The 23,244-nt window shown below is 35.7% G+C and overlaps 1 protein-coding gene across 10 annotated transcripts in view; it reads right to left on the minus strand.

Moving 5' to 3' along the window:
• Positions 1-1,863: 1,863 nt before the first annotated feature.
• rols (rolling pebbles) overlaps positions 1,864-23,244 on the minus strand; it is a 141,217-nt gene continuing 119,836 nt past the window's right edge. For 9 of the 10 annotated variants that reach the window (XM_015978281.2, XM_064357784.1, XM_015978284.2 and 6 more), the window contains 10 exons: positions 15,601-15,789; positions 10,469-10,608; positions 7,644-7,863; positions 7,471-7,593; positions 6,935-7,267; positions 5,989-6,225; positions 3,732-5,933; positions 3,036-3,387; positions 2,787-2,982; positions 1,864-2,741 (listed from right to left, as the gene is read on the minus strand). In XM_015978281.2, the coding sequence (XP_015833767.1) occupies positions 2,457-2,741; positions 2,787-2,982; positions 3,036-3,387; positions 3,732-5,933; positions 5,989-6,225; positions 6,935-7,267; positions 7,471-7,593; positions 7,644-7,863; positions 10,469-10,608; positions 15,601-15,789 (4,277 nt within the window). In that variant the 3' untranslated portion in view covers positions 1,864-2,456. The remainder of the gene's footprint in view (positions 2,742-2,786; positions 2,983-3,035; positions 3,388-3,731; positions 5,934-5,988; positions 6,226-6,934; positions 7,268-7,470; positions 7,594-7,643; positions 7,864-10,468; positions 10,609-15,600; positions 15,790-23,244) is intronic. The other variant, XM_064357786.1, reaches the window with a different exon arrangement.

The following is a 23,244-nucleotide window of genomic DNA, read 5'->3' on the forward strand; positions in this document are numbered from 1 at the left end:
TGAATTATTTCGACTAAAAGTGTTTTATTTTTTGCCTGTAATTACGCCGATAGTGAAATTATATGTCATGCAATATAAAATCCATAATTAATGTAAACTGCCATTTCTAGTGTCGTGGTTGGTAACAACACATCGGTTTCACTAAAATTGGCACAAGTGTTTTTTAATTTCGTTTAATGTCAAAAATTCGTCCATATCAAGGAATTCAGTCACTTCACATAAAACCCGCAAAAATATGTGAATTTTTACAGCTCCTTGAAATTCCTTGAATTTCTCTGCCAAATAAGCAGTTAACACAAACAAATTGCAAAAAGTGCAAGGATCAAGACCACTGCGAAATGCTATAATCACGATTTCAATACCGTTACGTTTGTGCTTTTTTTCATCTTCTTCGTACACCATGTATTTCCGCTTGTGAAACCTAATAATTATTAAATTAAACGCCAGAATAGTTAGACAGGCATAAAATGTGCGAGCCATCGAGCTTAATAATCCTATTAAGGAATTTTTTCGAAATGAACATGAGCCTTTATTGGTAAATAAAACGTGTTTACGAAATTTTAAACGTCAAGTCAATCATTTAAAGAACTAACGTAACATCATCATTTGAAAATTTTACAACTGTAAAACTGTTTGTATTGTGTGGTAAATTGACATTTTAGTAATGGTTTTGTGGCGGTTTTGCAAATTAGTTTAGGTAACTCAGAACTTTTTAAAAAGTAGTAATAATTTTACGAGGCTTGCGCCCGCAAAATCTAATGAAAAATACGTTTTCCAATACAAACTCCATTACAATAAAGAAAAAATCGATAGTTTTCTCCAATTTGTACCCAACTTAAAAAATATTGCTTGTAGAAACGAAAAAAAAAAACAGAGAAAGTGAAAGAAAATGCAGAAGCAAAAGAATCCAGAAAACAAAAAAACGGAATAATCAGCGGAAGATGATTGATAGTTTAGTTAAACATATAAAATTTTAGAAATTGTCGAAGATATTTTTCTTAAAGCTTGTGCTGCTTTCCTGAAGACAAAGCATTAGGAAATGCAGGAAAACAATTTCTTTCCTGCATTTTCCAGCCATACATGCGGAAATGTATTTATTTCCTCTAAAAAATTGTTGCTGTATAGATTCAATTTATCATAGTAGGAATTCCTAACATTCTCTTTCGACATTTGATAATTTTTTTTTTGAAAAATGGAAAATGGCAATTACGACAAATTTATACGAAATTTTGAAAAATTATTGTCCATTCATAAAATCAGAAATTTTCACTCTCATGTAATGTGAGAAAAGAGAGCAAGACCCAGAAGTGGAAGATAAGTACAACTTTAAAGAAGAAGCGAAAGAAAAAAAAACCAAGGTACATAAAGTGAAAAAAAGCAAAAGCAGTTTTCCACTGGAGAAGAAGTGGGCTGAGAAGTATAAGAAAATAAAACATAAAAGGAAAAAAAAATGACCAATGTGTGAAGGAGTGTCCATTTCTGAAGTAACAAACAAATATTTATGAAATAGAATCAAGTTGAAATTAAATTAGTTTATTGGCCAATGACAGAACATTAAAATGAATTATTGAAGAGATAGATGCAGAAGAAAAGTAGCCTTTCTTATTATTACTTTCACTGAAGGAAATAATTCGTTTATTGGAAAAAGCATACTCTTCGCAATTATTTAGCTATCAGTATCTCTATATCTAGTGCAAAAACTTTAGCGGTGCCGGAAAATTTAATTTAAAAACTGTCGCGGTCTTATTAGCAAAAAATTAAAAACAAATCTATGAATAAGTAGTTATATGAATAAAATTTCGTTGCTTCATTTTGCAAGTAGATGTACCCCTGAATTTGAATTAGTTAAATGAAACACAAAAATAAAAGTTATTTCTTTATTGCAATAATTTTTTCTTCAAGACATAAAATACGATTTTCTTACATAAGTAGCACCTTTAGTGTTTTTCAATTTCTCTATAGTTTTGTCCACACGAAACAGTTGAACTGTTTATGACATACAAAGGAATAAATAATAAAATACTGCATAACTAGATAACATGCTTGGCAAGAAACCACATTTCGTAATAATTCAAACACGTATTGAATACAAATAAATACTTTTCCTAAAACACAAGAATTACATAAGGAACTTTACAAATTTCGTGCAGTATTGTCAATAGTTAAGTAGCTTAATTACTTGAAGGCAGTATAAAAACAAAAAACTTGTCTTACATAAACAAGCCTTGACTATGATAGCAGTCTACCACCACTATAACTTATCTGGAAAAAAATACAAAATAAAAACCAACAATTAGGATAGTTTTATCCATGGGAATGATAAGATGAACCCAAAAGTCGTAACAGTTAAAATAAATTAATTCAAAAATCATATTTACAAAGCAAATAAACCTAACATATTCACAAAATTTCGACAAAAATCAGTCTTCCAAATGATGCAAGGCACTGGTGATTTTCTACTCGTGTAAAGTATCGACGGACATTGCTAGATCACGATGATTGGACATTCGCCCAGAAGGCGACGCCATCTTATTGGCGATTTCGTCACGCAGATGCGCGAGCACTTTGCGGACTTCGACGTTTTGCGCAGGCGCGAGTCTTAAGGCTTCGCGCATGTCAGCCAGAGCGTTTTCGTACAATTTTAAGTCAAGCTTTGCCTTAGCTCGCGAGTAGTAGGCTTCGTAAGAGTCGGGGTTCATAATTAGGACTTCGTTGGCCAATTCCATGGCCTCCTCTGTCTCCTGAAATATATATTTCAATTTCGTTCAGATTATGTTGGGACTTACATTAAGTTTTCGCTTGCATCTCGAATAATTCAGGAGGAAATTCATATGCAATTGCCTGAACGCCTTGTTATGTTCGGCCTGATCCTCAGTCGGGAACTTTTTAAGGGCGTATTGGTAGCGATGGGCCGCCTCCCGTAGTCTACCCTTGCGATATAACGTGTTACCATCTTCAAGAAGTTTATTCAGGAGAATAAGCCTGGAAAAAAATTACTAAAATTGAAAGAACTCGATGATTTTGGTACGGCTTACATTATATCTGGCTTGCCTGAAGCCATGGCCCACGTGGCTGGCCCCAATTTGGCCCCTTTTTTCAGAAAACATTGCACTACTTGGATGTTCCTACAACCTATGGCGCGGTCTAAAGGTCTCATTCCGTTGATATCGACGTGTTCGATGAGAGCGCCACTGTCGAGCAAAAGCTGAACTGTGGCAGGATTGCCTTGAAACGCGGCCAAGTCAAGAGGAGTTCGCCCGGTTTTGTCGGTGTGGTTTATGTTGGCACCCCTTTCGATGAGGCATTGCAGAGCCTTAAGCTTGCCTCGGAGGCAGGCCCAAGACAGCGGGGACAAACCCTCGCGGTCTTCCTTGTTGATTTCGGCCCCTATAATAACAAAAAATGTAGGAAAAGTAAAAATAAAATATCTATTTTTTAACTTGATGAAGTTATGTGTGATTAACTGATTATGAAGCATGAATTTCCTGTGAGAGATAATAATAAAACCTATAGGAACCTATAGGATTTTTTCGGCTTTATGAAACGGCTTTGATTTCAAGTTCGGATTTCTAATAGGAACCAAGACATTGATAATAATAATTATTTACAAATTATTGTTTAAAGAAAACACTATGTTACTGTAATATTACGTGTGTATGCAAAATTTCAGTATGTACGGTAAACGTAAAATATAAAAAGGAACAATTTGGTCTTAATTTAGGAATACCAACCTTTATTGAGCAGTAGCTCAATTAGCCCCACATGCCCTTCGGACGCCGCCAGCATCAAGGGTGACCGCCCCACGTTATCACTCTGTTCAATTGCGGCATGATTCTGTATCAGTCTCTCAGCCACAGCCCAATGCCCCTCCTTTACAGCCAACAACAGTGGCGCCATCTCCTTCTTATTACAAACCGAGAGACTGGCCCCTCGCCCAATCAGAGCCGTACAAACGCCATGACATCCATTGGCCGCCGCCACCGTCAAGGCCGTCTCTCCGGTAACACTATCAGTAGCATCGACATTGACCTCGGCCATATCCAACAAATACTCCACGATATCAACATGACCTTGACTTGCAGCCGCCACCAAGGCCTGCTGCGCGGCCTCCCCCAACTCCACATCCTCCACGTTTTTAATAATCCAATCACACGCCAGCAAATAACCCACCACGTTTAAGCAACCGTTGCGCGCCGCGTGGACCAATGGGCAATACCCGGCGGTGTCCACGTGACCTGGACTCGCCCCAGCCGCCACCAGATGGCGCACGATATCACAATGGCCCTTCGCTGCGGCGAGGGACAAAGCTGTGGAGCCTTGACTGTTGGTCAGTTCCACGTCGGCTCCAAATTCGAGCAAGAGGGAGACCATGGGTACAATCCCCTCATTGGCGTAGACACATAGAACGGGGGCGTTCCCCAGGAAATCGGTCACGTGGTTGGGGGAAGCCCCGGCGAGGAGCAAAAGGCGCGAAACTTTAACATTCGGACTGTACATGTTGCGCAAGTTGCACACAGCTGATGAGACGTTTTCCGAGCTTTCGCACACCCAGAAAGCTTGCAAGTCGCGGGCGGTTATCGCACTAAGGGACATGTTGCGATAGACGTGGGCCTTGAGTATGTGGTGGCCCAATTCGAGGGTTTTTTCCTCGTCAAGAGGGGCCTGAACGCGGGATAAACGGAAGGCAATGCCTGAATGACCGGCCCTTAAATCACACAAGAATTTCGTGTTTTCGTTATCGTCGCGTCTGATAAGCCACTCCCTGAAGCTGGGGTGGAAAAACATATAAGTGTTGTCTAAACGTTTCACCAGGAAGCCGGACAGGAGTTTGAAACGTTGGAAGAACTCAGTCCAGGGCAAGAATTTATCTACAAGGAGCGCGTTCACGGAATAGTAGATCTCGAGGAGGGTGAGGGGATAGAGCGCGGCGAGACATACGCTCAAAATGTGAGTAACCTTCTCGAAGGAGCGCACGGTGGGGAAGCGCAAATTGAAGTGGAGGAGATAGATTTGGGCCAAAGTCACTGGTAACACTTTATAACCACTGGATTTCGCCACTAAGTGTCCGCGTTCGATCAAGTCCAAAGTCAGTTTAACGAAGAGGAACGAGCCGTGGCTTAGGTTAAGTAGATGTTGGGAGAATTTGTGTTGTGACACTCCACCACTTTCCAGTTTCCCGCTAGTGCTAGACGTGATGTTGCTCTGAATACTTGGGCTATTCTGGAGCCGGAAGTTGATATAGCTCAGTATATCCTTAGTTATGTTTTCGTTCGAATTAGAATTATCTAGACTGATCCGCGTGTAGGGCAGCTGTTTGGTCACTTCCTGGAGTTGCGTTCGAACCGTGGCTACGACCTTCAACCAGGAGGGGAAATTTGGCGCATGCTTCGCCAGAAACGAAGTTATGGTATCGCCATGGTCAGGCCTGTGGTACTCAGCTTCGCACAAAGCATCGACCAGAATCACACAGTTCAGATTTTCGAGTTTGCCAACACGGCGAAGACTTGCCAAGGGTTCAAGGATCCCTCGAGTAAGGGCAGTATCCGGGTTCATGATACACTCTTTGAGGGAAAGGGCGGCTTGAAGGTGCGGCTCACTCAACAAATAATCCCTATAACCTGATAACTGTGGCGCTTGGCACAGCTGTGCCGCCACCGAGTGGATAAAATCAGGCACGAGACAAGTGTTATTGTTGTCAGCTTGGCAAAAATGGTACGCCACCACACTGTTCGCCAAGGGTTTGAGTCGTTCGGAGATCAAATCCATTTGGTAGTAGATGCTCTGAGGGCTTCGGGACCGCTCGGGGGAGTGGACCGATTGGTAGATCGGTTCTTTCCGGCGGCCGAAACAACTGTGCTCCACTAGTTGGAGAATCAAGGCGGTTTTGCCGGTTCCGGGGTTCCCCGTGAGGAGGACTCCAGGGCTTGAAGAACCTGCGACCAAACCTTAGTAGTTGGTTGTAATTGTTTAGTTCATGACACTGCTTACCAACTATATCCTCGATCTCTTTGATCAACCAATGCCGGCCGAGGAACAAAGGATCGGGTTCTTGGAGCGGGACTTCGAAAAATAGGGGTTTGAGGGTTAGTTGAGGGGTCCGGTATTGGGCAAAGCGGATTTTGGGGTCCACGGGGCCTTTGATGGTGCCCGTTCGAGCCGAGCGGCGGATGCAAGTCCGACGGTTGCGGAACATGTTGAGATCTTCGACTTGGCCGGGTTGGGAAGCTAAAGAAAAGAAATTCTTTGATACAGAAACAACTAGAGGAAATCAGTGTATAAAATTGAGAAAATCAGAAGAAATTTAGGTATTGAAAAAATTATAGTAGTACTATTACAGCCCTGGGAGAACTTTTTGTTGGATTTTTCGACGCGTTTGACACGCTTTTCTATGGTTTAGGGAGAAGTTTAACAGAATAAAGCGACTTTAGGTTTATGATGTAAAGTTTCGAGATTTTTGAGCAAGAAATCGACAAAAATCAACTAATTTCACGACGAGTTAGTCTTCGGGGAAAAAATAACGCGATTTCAAATACTCTATAGCGAGTTTTGCCGATTTTAAGAAAGAAATAGTCCAAAATCAATTGATTTCAACAAAACTGTTGCTTAAGTCTTTATTTCGGCGCCGGAATAAAGCGATTTTCGGTTTGCGACAGCAAATTTTGAGATTTTAAAGCAAGAAATCGTCAAAAATCAAGTTATTTTAACGAAATTGAGGATTGAACCGCCTTCTTCAGACAGTGTAAGGCGATTTTAGGTTTTCGACAGTTGGCAAATCGTCAAAAATCTAAGGTTTTCATTTAAAGTGATGCTTTTGGTATCAAAATAAAGAGACTTTAGGTTTTCGGCAGCGAGTTTTGATATTTTTGAGCAAGGAATCTTAAGTTACGCGAAAAATTTAAAGAAATCGACGAAATCCAGGGTAACAGTGACTTACTTGTGACGCTGTGTCGTCGACTGACGGGGCTCGAGCTGCAGTTGCTTTGCCCCGACATGGACATGGACATGAGCGAGCCGACGCTGTCGGAGCTGGGATTAATCCTATGCTGGTCCTCGGAGCTCCCTGTGAGGGTGGAAACCGGACTGGTGTTGGTCGAGAGGATAGCAGCGGCGTCGTAGCTAGCAAGCGACGAACACGACTCGTGATTCCGCCCTTGCATCCTCTTGGTTCTTCTCGCACCGTCACCCAACAGCAAACCAAGCCTCATGTACATATCATTATCCGAATTCTTCTTATTTGAAATAGGTTTAACAGTTCCACCTTCATCATCTGCAAAATTACATTTAATTAGGCGCTTTTCTCGCTTACAACTCAATTACACTCGACAAACATAGCACAAAACGAAATTAATTAAGAGAACGGAAGCAAAAATAATTAGAACAGGTGCTAGTATACGACAAACAAAAAATCGGTGCGTGTTCATGCGGAACTAACTAAAATAATGACACCATGCGGGAAATTTTGAGCCCTGCCTGACACTAGTTGGTTCAGCCCGGCTCCGGGACCGGACGTTCCCGCCGACCACAAGGACCGGATTTTGCTCAAAACCATCGTGGGCCAATGGCGCCCCTCCGAAGCCGTCGACGAGGTCATAGCTATGCCAGAAAATTATTTCCGATCGCTTGGATCCTGCGACCAAACTTACCGGAAGATGCGGAGTCCACGGGCGCCTGTCGTGCGTTTCTTTGCCCAAAAGGGCTCCTCAGGCCCTTGGGGCTGAGGAAAAACTTTCGGCGCGTTTGGGGCGGAGTGGGGCAACTTTGGGTCATCACCCCCTGGTCGACGCGAGTCCGGGGGTTGGAGGGCCGGGTTTTGGGGAGTTTCTCTGGATGACCTAGCTCGGACGTGGATAATTCCTGGCGCCCCTGCAGCAAGTGGAATGTGAGGAATGTCTTGGTGATTTCATTGATAAGAAAAATGTAGCGAGGTCGGTGGAATTGTTCAGCATTCTCACGAGATGGATTTTTTGCAAAAAGTTTGATAAAGCGGAAAGTAGCACTTCTCAAAGTTTTCCACGTCTTGTAAGAGCGGCGTTTCCGCTAGCTATCAGTTCGTAAGCTGTTAAAGTTTGTATTTTATTAGGATAATAAGCATAGCACAGCGGGTAGCTAATTATATGCGATGTCATAAATAGTCCAATGGCTATTATCGTAAATTGCAGGCTTGAAAAAGAAAGTCGTGATTTAAAACCAGTGACAGAGACTGGTGCAACTTTGAATATTTCCTTACTCATCTGAAAAGATGATGGATGGCGGTCGTAACCGTTTTCTTGTAGACCAACATCAATTATTGTCTCTTGTACAAATTGAGGTATATAGGAAGAAAAATTCCAGCGCTAATGTCTCGGATATGCATTGTATTGTCATTCTATGGGTATGTATTAGAAAGTAAACGCTTTTCGCACTAGGAGAACTGAATAAATAAATAAATAAGTGACGAAAAATAAAACAAGACTGCTTTTCTTGCGACAGGATTTACGACGCGAATTCCGGGGCGGGAATTTTAAATCGAAAACCATTAACATATCCGTTTCGGTTTGCCGTTTGAAATTGTAATGTACGAGCAAAACCTTACCGGAGAGATTTAATGAACCTTGTAATTAGCTATCTATATAAGAAAAACCTCTCTCTTGCGCTTATTTTAGTAAAAGCTCCCTCGGGAGTTAGACAGAGAATGTAACTCGAAAAAAGCTGTTTTTAAAGTAATTTTGAGTACAGCCTACAAAGGAGAATCTAGAAGGAATTTTATAAAAGAATCAGAATCTAAAGACGGCTTTAGAAAAGAATCGGAGACGAAGCTTACAAAAAATCAAGAAAAAAATACAGAGACAATGCTAAAGAATAATCTCGAAGAATTCCGGACAAAACTATAAAATGATTTAGAGCAGAATCTAAAGTAGAACAAAATAATTTTGCGTGAAGTCTAGAAAATAATTGTAAAGAAGCATCATCTAGAGGATTTATAAAACAATCTAAGGAAGAGTCCAAATTTTTGATCTACGGACAGCTTTAGAAAAGAATCAGAAAAAAAAATAATAAAAATCTAGAGTGGAGATTACAGAAAGAGTGATAAAGAATAATAAAAAGATTCCAAACAAAACTACATATAAAAGAAATTTGAAAAAATTCCACGGAGGATATAAAACATTTAAAACAAAATTAAGGGAATCTAGAAGTAGTATTTATAAGTACAGAGTTTTAAAAATAATAATTGTAAAGAAGCATCAACTAGAGAATTTATAAAACAATCAAGAAGAGTTCAGATTTCCGATCTACGCACAGCTTTAGAAAAGAATCAGAAAAAAAATAATAAAAATTTAGAGTGGAGACTACAGAAACAGTGCTATGGAAAAGAAAAAAGGATTTTGAAAAAAACGCCACGGAGGATATAAAACATTTCAAACAGAATTTAGAGAATATAGAAGTAGTGTCTATGAGTATAGAGTCTTAAAAATAATAATTGTAAAGAAGCAATTTAAAAAAAAAGAAATTTAAGAAGTTTAGAGAAAAGTACAGAAGCAATAATCTAAAAGAATTCTGAACGAAACTATAGAAGAATTTTGAATACGTTGAACTTCGGCAAAATGTTTTTGTAGTTGCAATTGTTTGTACATATTTTAAGATTAACAGCCTCTCCATTATTTTTTGTACTTGTAAGAAATATTGCAAATTAATAATGAAACTATGGTAGCAATTATTTAATGAGAATAATGGTTTTAAATAATATTACATGATGCAAACAAGACGTAAAGAGAGTTAATATTGCAACTTAATCATTCCAACTTTGTTTTACTTATTTGAAGACATCTATTGATGTAAATGTAATAATTAGCACCAGCTGACGACTTATTTTCATTATTAATGTGATATAACTCGAATTTTAATTACGAAAGCAATTAGACATTCTCCTAAACGGGATAATCCAATTTATGGCGCGGAAAGTGTGTATTTTCTACCCCGGGTCTCTAAACAAAGTAAATTGGCGTTGATGGTCGGAAATATCAGAATAAAGCGACCATTTAAGCCATTTCTTCGCTTCTTTCGTCGAAATTGCCGCCACTTATCCGTACAATTCGTGTCGGCTGAGGCATAGAAAGCCAAGAATGAGGAAACTTCTTCCTAAACGGCATAACCGCCGTCTACTCAGCGTAAATCGCGCTAAAATTGATCTCAGCCGACAATAAATAGGAATTACTCGAAACGTCCCCTTCTTCCTCTTTGGCATCGTTCCAAACGACTTACGCAGCCTGTTTGAGCGCCTTTACGAATCGAAATAAATTAATTACTCCGTGCTGCATAAATTCGTTTGGGAAAAATGCAACGACATTAAACGGCCATGTTAGCAACGGACGGCGTGACGGTGCTAATGAATTATTTATGAATTTTTAGGTGTTAAAACGTGTGTTTTTCTCTCGAGTGAGCATTAGCGAGTTTCACGAGATTTCATTAAACCAAATTTACAACACCGTACCTGCATGAAGGTCGTAAAGTGGCCATTGGTCTTGACTTTAGGCCGGGGCTGAATCCGGTCTTTCTCCACCGGGGATTCCCCGTAAAGGGTGATCTCCGAGCCCCTCAGGCCCATACAACCCATCGATGAGGGAGGCGTATCTGCGAACAAAATAAAGACCTTTTTTAACCTAAATCAATTTTTATACCAAATCTGGCATAAATAATATGCCAGAGCTATACAGGGTGAAGCATTGATATGGCCGTGCTCGATTGCTCCTGCACTGTCAAAGATATCGAAATAAATAATGGCACTGCAAATGGAAAGTTAAAGTGTACGTTCTAAAATTATTTTGCCCTATACAGGGTGTTTCATTTTTAAAGTGCAGCCTTTAGCATAGTTTTTTTAAACAGCACCCCCTGTATATTTGGACATATTTAAATTTGCACTTTTTTAGGATGTATAAATCAGTTTAGTTTTTGCAATTTACTTTAACCGTTTAGGAATTATTTAATATTTTCTACAATTTAGTACGTCTGCAGGCACATTATTAAAAAATCGCAGTGCCCTTGGTTTTTGGGATATCAAGTTGAGACTTTGTCTATAGGTAAATAAATGTCTGAGGTATCTTTTGGTGACAAGACCATATATTTGCATTGTAGCATCACCTTGCTATGACTCATTCATTTTGGTAAATTTTGAAAGACCATAACATGATTTTTTTAAATAGCACTTCCCGTATTTTATTACTTATTATTATTCAGTGTTTTATTTTACATCTTTTTTACCTCTTTAGTTTTTTTCCAAAAGTTGATTGTTAAGGAGATAATTCGGTTTTTCGGAAAAATGCACACAAAATCTCTTGCACACTAATGTAGCGTGCTATGAAAAACAATACATTTTGATATAATAATGTCAAAATGGCGTTTATAGTACGTCAAATTTGATTTTATTGTGAATATGAATTTTTCACGTAAAATGTATCCTAGAAATCTCATCTGGACATAAATTTTAATAAAATTTTGACAAGAAATTATTAAATAAAAATGACAGAAATTTACAATGGAGAAACGGCTTTCTTAAGCAATACAGTAATACATTGGTCAATTCTTTTTAAAAATTCACCGCTTCTAATTTTTAATTCTTTTTTAATTCTTTCTTGCATATTTTCTCTAATAGTGCCGTCGTTTTTTTTTTCATTTTTATTTAATGACTTCTTCTTAAAATTAAAGTTTATATCTCGATGAGTTGTGTATGCAATTTACATGAAAAATTCATTTTCACAACAAAATCAAAAAACGCAAGTCTGATGTTGTTATGTTGTTTTACATGGCACACTACGTTGGTATTTAAGGCGATTTTATGTGCATTTTTTCAGGAAAACCGAATTATCTCCGAAAGTATCAACTTTTGGAAACAAATTTAAGAGGTGAAAAAGATGTAAAATGAGATTCTGAATAATACTCAGTAATAAAATACAGAGAGGGCTATTTGAAAAAATCAAGTTATAGTCCTTCAAAGTTTATCAAAATGAATGTGTCACAGCATGGTAATGCTACAATGCAAATGAACAGTCTTGTCACCGAAAAATACCCCCGATAGTTGTTTACACACAGACAAAATCTCAACTCAATATCTTGAAAACGAAGCACACTGTGATTTTTTAATTATGTGCCTGCAGACGCACAAAATTGTAGAAAAAATTAAATAACTTCTGAATGGTTAAAGCAAATTGCAAAAATTAAATAGATTTATAAAGCCTAAAAAGTGCACATTTAAATATGTACAAATATACAGAAGGTGCCATTTAAAAAAACTATGTTAAAGGCTTCACTGTAAAAATGAAACACCCTGTATAAAGCAAAATAATTTTAGAACGTGCACTTTGATTTCCCATTTGCAGTGACATTTGATATCTTTCGATATCTTTGACAGTGTAGGTGCAATCGAGTACGTCCGTATCAGTGACACACCCTGTATTAGAACTTTTTCCCCAAAAGCGATACAAATACATTTCAGTATTATCGTCAATTCATGTTAAAAAATTACAGAATTTTAAGCAGATTTATGTAAAAAACTACTACAACGTTCAACAGTGATCCAGATTCCAAAATCAAAATTTCAAGAGATCCAAAATTTTTCAACATAAATCAAAAACCAAAACTAGAAACTTCTTTGATTAGCTGGCAACGTTTGCCATTTCCGTTTAATTAAAAAACAGATCTTACTTTCTAATAACTCAAGCGAAAAAAACCACTAGAACAAATCAAAATTTTGACAGCTTTTTGCATCAGCGTTGGCGGTGAAATCTGCACACGCCCTTAGCTCGGGGACATGCGAGACCTTTTCCTATTGTGTATGTGATTTTATCGGAGTTGAAGACAATGTGGACGAGGATATGGGCAATGTTGCCTGTTATTAGGGGCAATTGGGTCAAGAGCAGGAATGCCAACCCAACAGCTATCATTAGCGAGAGATTGGAGATAATGGGGCAATTTTCAACAGGATTGAAGAGGAAGAGATAAAAAATAACGAGAATTGGATCGGTGGAGTAGAAAAAGTTATTCTTTTCTGGAACAGGAATGAAATAGGGTGTGTCTATGAATAGTGTCGTATCGATTTCAGTGAGTCGACAGGTGGGTGATTGATGGTGCGATTTGAATATTCGGCTGTCAAATTACACGTTATCTCAATAGAATTATGTATAATGGTGTGGTAATATCAATTCTTGCAGCAAACGTGCCTTTATTGAGACAAGCTGTTTGATTTATCGAACATTTTCGCCACTAAACACTAAACTATCATTTGCAATAATGCGATACAATCATGAACTTTCATTGGGGGATAATTACGGTTGCGCAAATTGTCACTGAAAAAAATCCATCTCGCGCTGTGTAATTAGCAACTCATGCGCTATTGTGATACCATCACACCGCTCAAACAACTAGAATTAAGCTTGTTTTGACATTTCTCAACCTTGGCTAAGGAATTCGATCGATATTAATACAGTGGAGGACTTTTTCAGTAGCTCTTACAACACGAAAATTCATAATTAATTTGTTTTTAAAATTGGAATTGAAACAAATAGATCGTAAAAATCGAGCCTTAATTATTGCGTCATTTAGCGACTTTCTACTCCACAAATCAACGTCTATCAATAGCTAAAATAATTGATAGAGGAGAGATAATTGAATGTAATCTTGGAGCTGGATTTGTTTCGAAATTGTCAAGACAACAAATAAATTGTAATAATTAATCTCGCTATTTAATTAATTTATGAAAGGTGTATGAGGGTTCAAAAATTCAAATTCTAGCCCCAATTAGTGAGCACCGTAATCGCTCGGTTGAAAAAACACCTAATTTTTCGGCTTCAAGCACCAAAAATATTCCCGACACTGATTACAAGTAAAAGTAGTTATCAGATATAACATACAGATGCCAGCGTTGTCAACTCGGATGATATAAGTTGACATTTGAAATATTTAATTAATTTAATGATAATTAACTCAATACAAAGAAAATGACAATTGTGTTGCTTTTCCTCGAGTGATTTACCTAATTCCAAGAAGGCGTTATTGTAATTACTGTAATTATTTATCAGATTACTTGAATTCTATTTGGAATTATTCGCGATTACTTAGAATGAAAATTACTTAAAATATCTTAGAACTACTGGAATTACAGAAATTTTGGAATTACGGAAATTAAGTTAGAATTATGAGAATTGCGTCGGAATTACAGAAATAAAGTTGAAGTTACTGGAATTACTGGAATTTGATAAAAAAATTTGGACGACACGAATTCTTTTTGGAATTATACAATAGAGAATACACGAAATTGAAACTATGTTGAACTTCTTAAAATTATTGTAATTAATTTGGAATTACAAAAAAGGATTACAAAAATTAAGTTGGAATAACAAGAACTAAGTTGAAATGACAATGACATTATTGAAAGTTGAGTAGATATTTTTTGGAATTACTGAAATTTTTTTGGATTAGATTATGTAATTATCATTAAAATTACTTGAATATTTTTTGTAATAATTAATTTAGAATTACAGGACTTAATTAGGACTGACTGGAATTCTTTTTGGAATTCCCAAAAATCTCTTAAGAATTACTGGAATCAACTGGAATAACAAAAGGTTATTGGAATTTGTACTGGTATTTCGGTGATTTTTTTGGAATTACTCAAAATCTTTTCTGTTTGGAGCTACCTGATATTACTTGTGATAAAAATTATGTTGAATTTCTCAGAACTATTGGGTGGAACTTATTTGAAAATAGATTAGGTTGTATTTTGGAGTTATTGTTTTGGAATTGGAATTAGTTCACATTTTTTTCGTTTAATTTATAGGTGGTCCCCTATCTTTCTGCTGGTTTCCAAATCGAAATTTGCGCTTTTTTACTCTTTAACCTTTTAATTCCATATAAACATGGTCGGTTCACTACATAAATACGAGAGTCTCTACAGGGGGTCCGAAATTCTTGCATTACCTGAAGCTACCACGTTTAATGCGTGTTTACTTAACGAATAGCCGTAAAGCAATGAGACTCACGCACTTTCTTGTTATTTTTTCTTGAATTCATCTTGTCGTTACTCAGTGAGTTGGCAAATTGGCTCGAACGTCCGTTCACTTCAAGTCATATCTCGATATTTAGTGACACGTCTCGCTTATTCGATTTTTGGTGGAGGAGATCGGACGTTTGCTACCAATTTAATCGTTTGTGTAATTGATTCGCGCCTTTCAGACGAGCTTGCTTTACCGCTCTTAGAACCGTAATGTGAGCTGTCGATGGACGCAAAGATAATTCTTTTTGATTGACGGCTCGAGACGCGCTATTTATGCCTGCGAGATGCATTCTCACAGGTGAATATCGGAATGATTTCTCCGATTCGGATCTCGATTCTTCAGTCGTTTTTTTCTAATTGCGCACCATGCAAGAATAACATCTCTCGTTAAACACTGAACAAATTTTGAACACGAAAATTTTCAACGAATCCTACTGACTGCGCCAATTAAGTTTGTGAAAAATATTCTCACCTATTTAATTTTTTTCCATTGATGGGAACAACTCCATATGATCGTATAATTTACGTTTTGTCATAAATCTGTTTTCGATTTTTTTTTCGAATTCGAAATTGCTTACCATGTATGACTGGGCCATCCAGGGTGCACAGAGGACAAGCCTCGTTGGTAAACATGCAAGAATAACATCTCTCATGTCCGCAGTTATCGATAAGCCTCCGTTTCTTGCCCTTATCAAACGGCATATCGCAACTGGGACAGGTCCCTGCAGTGTTCTCGGTATCCAGTAGCCTCCTGATGGCTGCCAGATCTGCAATAAAATTCAATCAGTCAGATATGGCCAATAAACACCGACCTGGAATTATTATAGCCGTTCATTTCGACGTAATAAAAGGGTTCCGTTAGCCGCGCGAGACGCGATAAAAACATTATTCTCACCTGTCGGAATATTGAAGATTAATCGAAGAGAAAAAAAAAACGGAAAATGACAAAGATATCCGTTTCCTACCACTAATTGACTTGATTGACGTATTGTGAGGAAGAGGGACACGCATTTTTGGTAAATGAGAGACAATCAAAGACCAGAAGCACGAGGCACGAGCTAATTACGGCCTTATGCAATGATTGTGAATAGGAAGAACCGTTCTTGTGTTGCAACTGCAACCAGAAGCGTTCCTTCATACACAATTAACACAATACGGAGTTAATTGCAAGTGGATAAATGTTAGGTTTGAGATTAGTATAATTAGAGAGGTTATTTACCACACAAGTTCGCTCAAGATCGATCTAAAGCCGGTAGTGCATTATGCAAAACCGTATGAAAAATCATTTTGGCCTTAATTAAGATCCGAAGATTGTGGTACCAGCGTTGCGAAAGCTTACGACAAGTACTAGATGACGAGGAGAGAAAAGAATGTTATTTTTGACATTATATGCACGTTTTAGAGCACCAGCCATAAATATAAAAGAAAAGGTTATTGGTTCAAGGAACATCAAAAGCGCATTATTATAATTAAGTACCTTTATCTGACGCACGGTACTTTCAGGAAAAAGACCATTCAAAAACTTGCAATTAATTACATCAGGACGGCCGGTATTTAAAGCTAAAAACGGTTATATATTACTTTAAGTGCTTTTGTAATGCTGAATTTATGTCAACAAAATTTTCAATAAATTCTTGATTGCGGTAATCTCGCTTTGATACGCTTGGATTGCGATCTGTTTTTCGTAGAGGGATTTTAAAATAATGAGGCTTATGTGAGGAAATGAACGGTTGCGACATACGAATATGAAGGAATCGGATACGCTTTCTCAGAATTATCCATTCATCTTCGTAATTACGGTGAGGTGATGATGAAGTTTTACAACCTGTGGTCGTCCTCTGCGGATGCGACGACCAGGACAAGGTGATAAAGAAAACGATTTTTATCCAACTTTATTTCGCATAATTTTATAATGAACAAGAGAAAAGCAAAATATGAACTTTGGAGTTTCGAGGCACTTTCTAATCCAAACAAATGGCTGAAATTGTCACTTAGATATCTAATCCACAGAATCGTCAAAAAATTACAAACAGTATTCACAAGTCCCTCAACAATATGAGAGGACAGTACTACAAACTCTATTTCCAGTTTAGAATAATATTACTTCAACCTTAAAATTTTCATTTTTCTTGAAATTGTAAATTAAACGTTAAACTAACACATTTTTAAAGAAAGGTGACGGTATAAAATAGTTCAGTAAATCCTACTGGCTGTGCCAAGTAAGTCCAATGGGCTTGTCCTGCAATTCGTAAATTTTGTTAATTTTATACCTAATGAAACTTCAGAGGAAAACAACACAATTTCTACGAGATCTATGTCCAAAAATTTGCAAGAATGCCTAAAAAATGAATTTTAAGTCATCTTGACGTCACAGGCCGAGAACCGCCCCTAGCTTTTTGATTGGTTCACTAACCTGACGTAACAAAATAACGCAAGCGCAAGCGCAAATCAAAAGTTAGGTTATGTTCATGTTCATTTAACGTTTATCGTGTTTTTAGTGATGTGTGTAAGCAATTTATGTGATGATAACAAGCAAACACAGTATAAACAACATAAGAAATACAAAAATTAACCTAATCAGTTTATACAAATCATAAAAACCTGCGCTCAGGCCTTCTTTAATCATTCTATCGTTGAGGAAGGTCGAAATTCGTCGAAATACTTAAAAATAGTATGCGTTTACAGTGAATGCGCAGGCGCGCTTTGAAATGGGAGCAGCTCGGCCTACTATGTCGCGCGATCAAAAATTGCTTTTTTGGCCTTAATACTGAAAATATATTAAAATAAAAAAATAAGGGTAACCTAATTTTTTATGAATTTTCAAAAAATGCAATTAAAAAATTGTGATATAATTTTCTGGAAATAATTCGATTTTCTTTATTTTTCTATTGTTGGCTTCTTTCATTCATTCTGGAACACCTCTATGTGATCTTATTTTTTTCTGATAACTAGAAGTACAGGCGCTTCTTGATTCTTACAAAGCAAGTTTTTTTTAATTCTTCCTGTAAATGTTCAAAGTACCTTTACCTGCTTAAAATTCAAGCCAAAAAATTTTTTAATGTGGATTTTCTTTACATTTCTTAAAATTGTCAATAAAACTTTAAATTTTGCTATGGAGAATTTTGACACCACAAAAATCTTCGACTAATCCTACTTACTGCGCCAATTAAGTTTTTTAAAAATCGTTCCAACAATTAAATTCTTCTTGATGACATCGTTTTTCTGTGTTTTTTTTTATTTCAATTTTTTTTTCGTTTTTCATTCTTTCTTCTTTTTTGTCAAATATTTCTCTAGATATGCTACGTCTTTGTTACTATTAACAGTTGAAAACATGCATTTTATTTATAATTTTTCTTTAAGTTTTTTTTTTTTTTAAATATATACTTTCTATGATCTACTGGTTCGGTAAATATAGAAAATTAGGTGGTGCAAGGACAAAAAGAATGCACCGAAACGAAAGATTATCTGAGACAAAGAGCCATTCTCTTTCTGAACCTCGAAATTCCTCGAAATAATTGCTTTCGAGTCAATTGTGGTTGATAAAAACTAGCAAAACCTCTGTTGAAGAGCCTCGAAGTGGTCCTAATACAATAATCTGAAAATAATTACCACCGAGCGAGGATAAGAGCCTTACAAACCGCTTGGAAATTACCTTTAACAATTACGTCCCATCGCCCCTTAATTTACGACCCGTTTTCAACCCGAGTTATATAATACGATTATAAAAACGCAAGTCATAATAAAGCGTGTTCGTTAATGCATGGAGGCCTCGATGGTCCTTCGATAATCTCCCTACTGAAGAGCAACTTTAAATCAGTTTCATTGTGAGTGTGAAGACGTAAATTGAAGATTACGGTATTAAAGCTGTTGTCGAATTTTTTCTCCACGAAAAAAAGGAGAAAATAATTCCAGTGCAGTATTGGCAATAACGACTTTCACTGCCCTACTAATATCAAATTTTAGCTCGAATGAGGGCCACGAAAATCGTAATTGCAAGATGACTTGCGATTTCGAAATTTTGGGCACCTGGCAAAGACTAAATTAATTAATTGCAAAATCAGGTTGATTTGCAGTCCTGACCTTTAATTCGACTTCTTTGAAGCCTTAAACCAATAAATTATAATTATTGTTCCCTTTGGACTTAAAATAAATCATTTTGTAATTGTAATAATTATTATCCTTTCCAAAGAAAATGTTACAGGATGCTATAAATTACACTTCAGTTATTAACGATAAATCGTTTACTCGAAAAAATTTCAGTAACCATAATAACTTTCTGGGTTAAAGGTTCCTCTTTAATGCCCACAGCTCAAAGCAAATCAATTTCAATTACAATTAATTTGTGCCGATAGGTCATGATAGGTCAGATAGTAACTTTCGATAGCATCAAGTTGCATAAGTAACCAATTCGGGAGCTCATGTCCTTGAAACTTGCTATAGTTATTTATAAAATAATTTGCATCTTAATGCGAACACCTGCGTTTGATAAAACACATGTTTTATTGAGATTAAGACCTATTAAAAGACTGTGCACACATAAAGTAGCCTATGTCAGCGACATTTACAACGAATTTTGTCTAATTGGTGTGGAAAGTGTCACAATATTTACATACAAGAGGGAAAAATGCGCGTTATGCTTGGGAAACTCCCTTAATTAAGTGGTTTGGAAGGAATTTAACTCTTGCGGCCTTGGGTGGAAAAAATGAAACGATCAATCATTTCCAGACAGACACCAGACCTCCAATTAGTGTCAAACAGGAGAAAATTGTAACAATAAAATCACTTTGCTACGATACTCTGAAAAATTTTGAAAAAAATCCGGATTCTCACGCTTGATGTTCGATTTATTACCACAATTTTGTCCTAACTAATTATGACTAGGTTTAGTGACATTTTAATGGGTGTTAAACCTTTTATGACTTTAAACCCATATATTATCACTTAATTTGGGCAGTGTTTGTTTTAAGTCGAAATAAAATGGCGAAAGTAATTATGATTATATCATTTACATTTTAAATTTACGACTTTTTGACCAAAGTGGAGCTTTTATATTTGAGCAATAAACATTTAACGGTGGAGAAATCGTATGTTGGCGGTTGTATATGAGCAGATTTTAGGTTTATTGAAAATTAGAGCCGTCAGGCCAGTATTTTAGGACAGGGAAATAAAAAACAATTTATTCGTCATTGTTGCTTTATTATCCTTGAGAAAGTTCCAAATTTTGTTTATCAATTAAAAGATATTCAAATGAATGCAAATTTTTAAATCTGCATAAATTCCCAATTTTTAAATTAAGATAGTTGGAAAAGAATGTCCGCAAAAGACAGTAGCGTGAACTTATTAATATTAATTCGATTTTTAAATCATTTACAAAATTAGAGCCATTTACTTGAGGAATTTAAGCTTTAGTGTTCAAACCAGGAAACTACGGAGGACTATAACTTAAGAGATGTAAAAAAGTTAATTTATACCTAAACTGTAGAAGATGGAAATATGGTGTCGCGGATTTTTTATAGCAAATTTAATTCTCCACTTTTTTATAGCAAACTTAATTCTCCACAACTTTGTTCCTTACACTTTTTTGTATCTTCAACCGTATTCCCACCGTTTTGATAAATATTCGACAGTGTGAAAAGAATTAATAAATAACAATAAAATTAAAAAATAATAAATGATCAGTGTTTAATTTATTTTTGCACAGTAAAAAATTTAAATGACAAGTAAACCACTCAGAGTATTTTATTAAAATTTGCCTAGTTTATGCACAGTATCTAGTCAGTTTGCAAGTCAGTTTTACTGTACAATTATTATTTTTATTGTGCATTTATTATTTTTACTGTGCATTTATTATTTTTATTGTGCATTTACTATTTTTACTGTGCATTTATTATTTTACTGTGCATTTACTCTTTTTACTGTGCATTTATAATTTTTACTGTGCATTTATTATTTTAACTGTGCAATTATTATTTTATTGTGCATTTATTATGTTTACTGTGCATTTATTATTTTTAATGTGCATTTATTACTATTACTGTACATTTATTATTTTTACTGAGCACTTATTATTTGTAATGTGCATTTACTTACTCATTTTACTGTTCATTTATTATTTTTTTAATGTGCATTTATTATTTTTACTGTGCATTTATTATTTTTACTGTGCATTTATTATTTTTAATGTGCATTTCTTATTTTACTCTGCATTTATTACGTTTACTGTGCATTTATTATTTTTAATGTGCATTTATTACTATTACTGTGCATTTATTATTTTTACTGAGCACTTATTATTTTTAATGTGCATTTACTTACTCTTTTTACAGTGCACTTATTATTTTACTGCTCACTTATTATTTTCTTAATGTGCATTTATTATTTTTAATGTGCATTTCTTATTTTACTCTGCATTTATTACGTTTACTGTGCATTTATTATTTTTAATGTGCATTTATTACTATTACTGTGCATTTACTCTTTTTACTGTGCATTTATAATTTTTACTGTGCATTTATTATTTTAACTGTGCAATTATTATTTTATTGTGCATTTATTATGTTTACTGTGCATTTATTATTTTTAATGTGCATTTATTACTATTACTGTACATTTATTATTTTTACTGAGCACTTATTATTTGTAATGTGCATTTACTTACTCATTTTACTGTTCATTTATTATTTTTTTAATGTGCATTTATTATTTTTACTGTGCATTTATTATTTTTAATGTGCATTTCTTATTTTACTCTGCATTTATTACGTTTACTGTGCATTTATTATTTTTAATGTGCATTTATTACTATTACTGTGCATTTATTATTTTTACTGAGCACTTATTATTTTTAATGTGCATTTACTTACTCTTTTTACAGTGCACTTATTATTTTACTGCTCACTTATTATTTTCTTAATGTGCATTTATTATTTTTAATGTGCATTTCTTATTTTACTCTGCATTTATTACGTTTACTGTGCATTTATTATTTTTAATGTGCATTTATTACTATTACTGTGCATTTATTATTTTTACTGATCAAAAATACTTGTTTAAACAAAATACACTGCATTTAATTTGTACCCATTTTTAAAATGCAAATCCGGAAGATTGCACCACTTTTCCGAGTCCTCGAATTAGTCGTGAGTTTAAACTGTGCCACAGTGATGTCCATATTCAGCTAACCCACGCATTTTGGAAAAACTTCACTGGTTTATTCAAATCCTACACCCGATTTCGATAGATAAGACATTGCGACACGATCCAATGACAAAATAAAATGTTAACGGTTATTGTTTTACTTGGCTGGACTTGTTATTAACAGGATTTAATCAATCATAATTTTTAGTGGGGGGCCTTGTCCTGAAAAATGTTCCCACAACAGTAACCGCAGATCTGGAACCGCAAGAGTTAACTAATTTTATAACACAATGTACAATTCGGACCGCAGAGATAATTTATTAGAGTTTGCGGATTGTCTATTCCAAGGCGTAAAAAATGTTTACTGGTGCGTCATTATTTATTTACTTAATTATTGGCAAAGCAAACACATAATTGTGAAAAATTCTCTCTAATATTTTACAGTGTTTATTCATGGTAATGAAGACACAAGTGGCAAGCTAAAATATTTTTTATGGAAATGATGACCCCAATACAAAGGTTGTCATAATTTTCGATGATTTAAAAAAATTGATTTAAATTTTATGACTCGTTTTATTTATTTTTCACCTCCGACGGCCATTTCCATATTTCATCGCCTAATTAGCTCGTCAGTGTGATTTCTAATTTTTGCAAAAATTTAAACCGTTGTCACTTTTACATAAGCGATTGCTTGTTACTTGAATGCCGACGAAAAAATAACGTTATTAAATCACTGCTTGTGATCATTTCGTGCAATTAAGCCTTTCAGAAATGCGTACCGGTTGAGGTTACGACCTCATAAATTCTTGTTTTAATACATATTTTTCTTGATTTATCGAGGCACTTTTGAGATAAATGCTATTCGGAGGAGTTTTGTCAAATCATGCGAAAGTGCACCACGGGGAGTAAGGTTTGGGGCCTCGGCCTTTCACTGCAAAGACGAAACTTTTTTGGAAAAAAATTCTTCACACACCATCGTCTCTCTCCATTTATTTTAGAAAAAAAAGCGAAACAATCAAACGGAAAACCTCCAATAAACAGAACTGAACAGATTTTTCTGATATTGGAGACCTGTAACACTTTCT

This window comes from Tribolium castaneum, chromosome 7 (assembly GCF_031307605.1).
Source record: "Tribolium castaneum strain GA2 chromosome 7, icTriCast1.1, whole genome shotgun sequence".
In the NCBI taxonomy this organism is placed as follows: Eukaryota; Metazoa; Arthropoda; class Insecta; order Coleoptera; family Tenebrionidae; genus Tribolium; species Tribolium castaneum.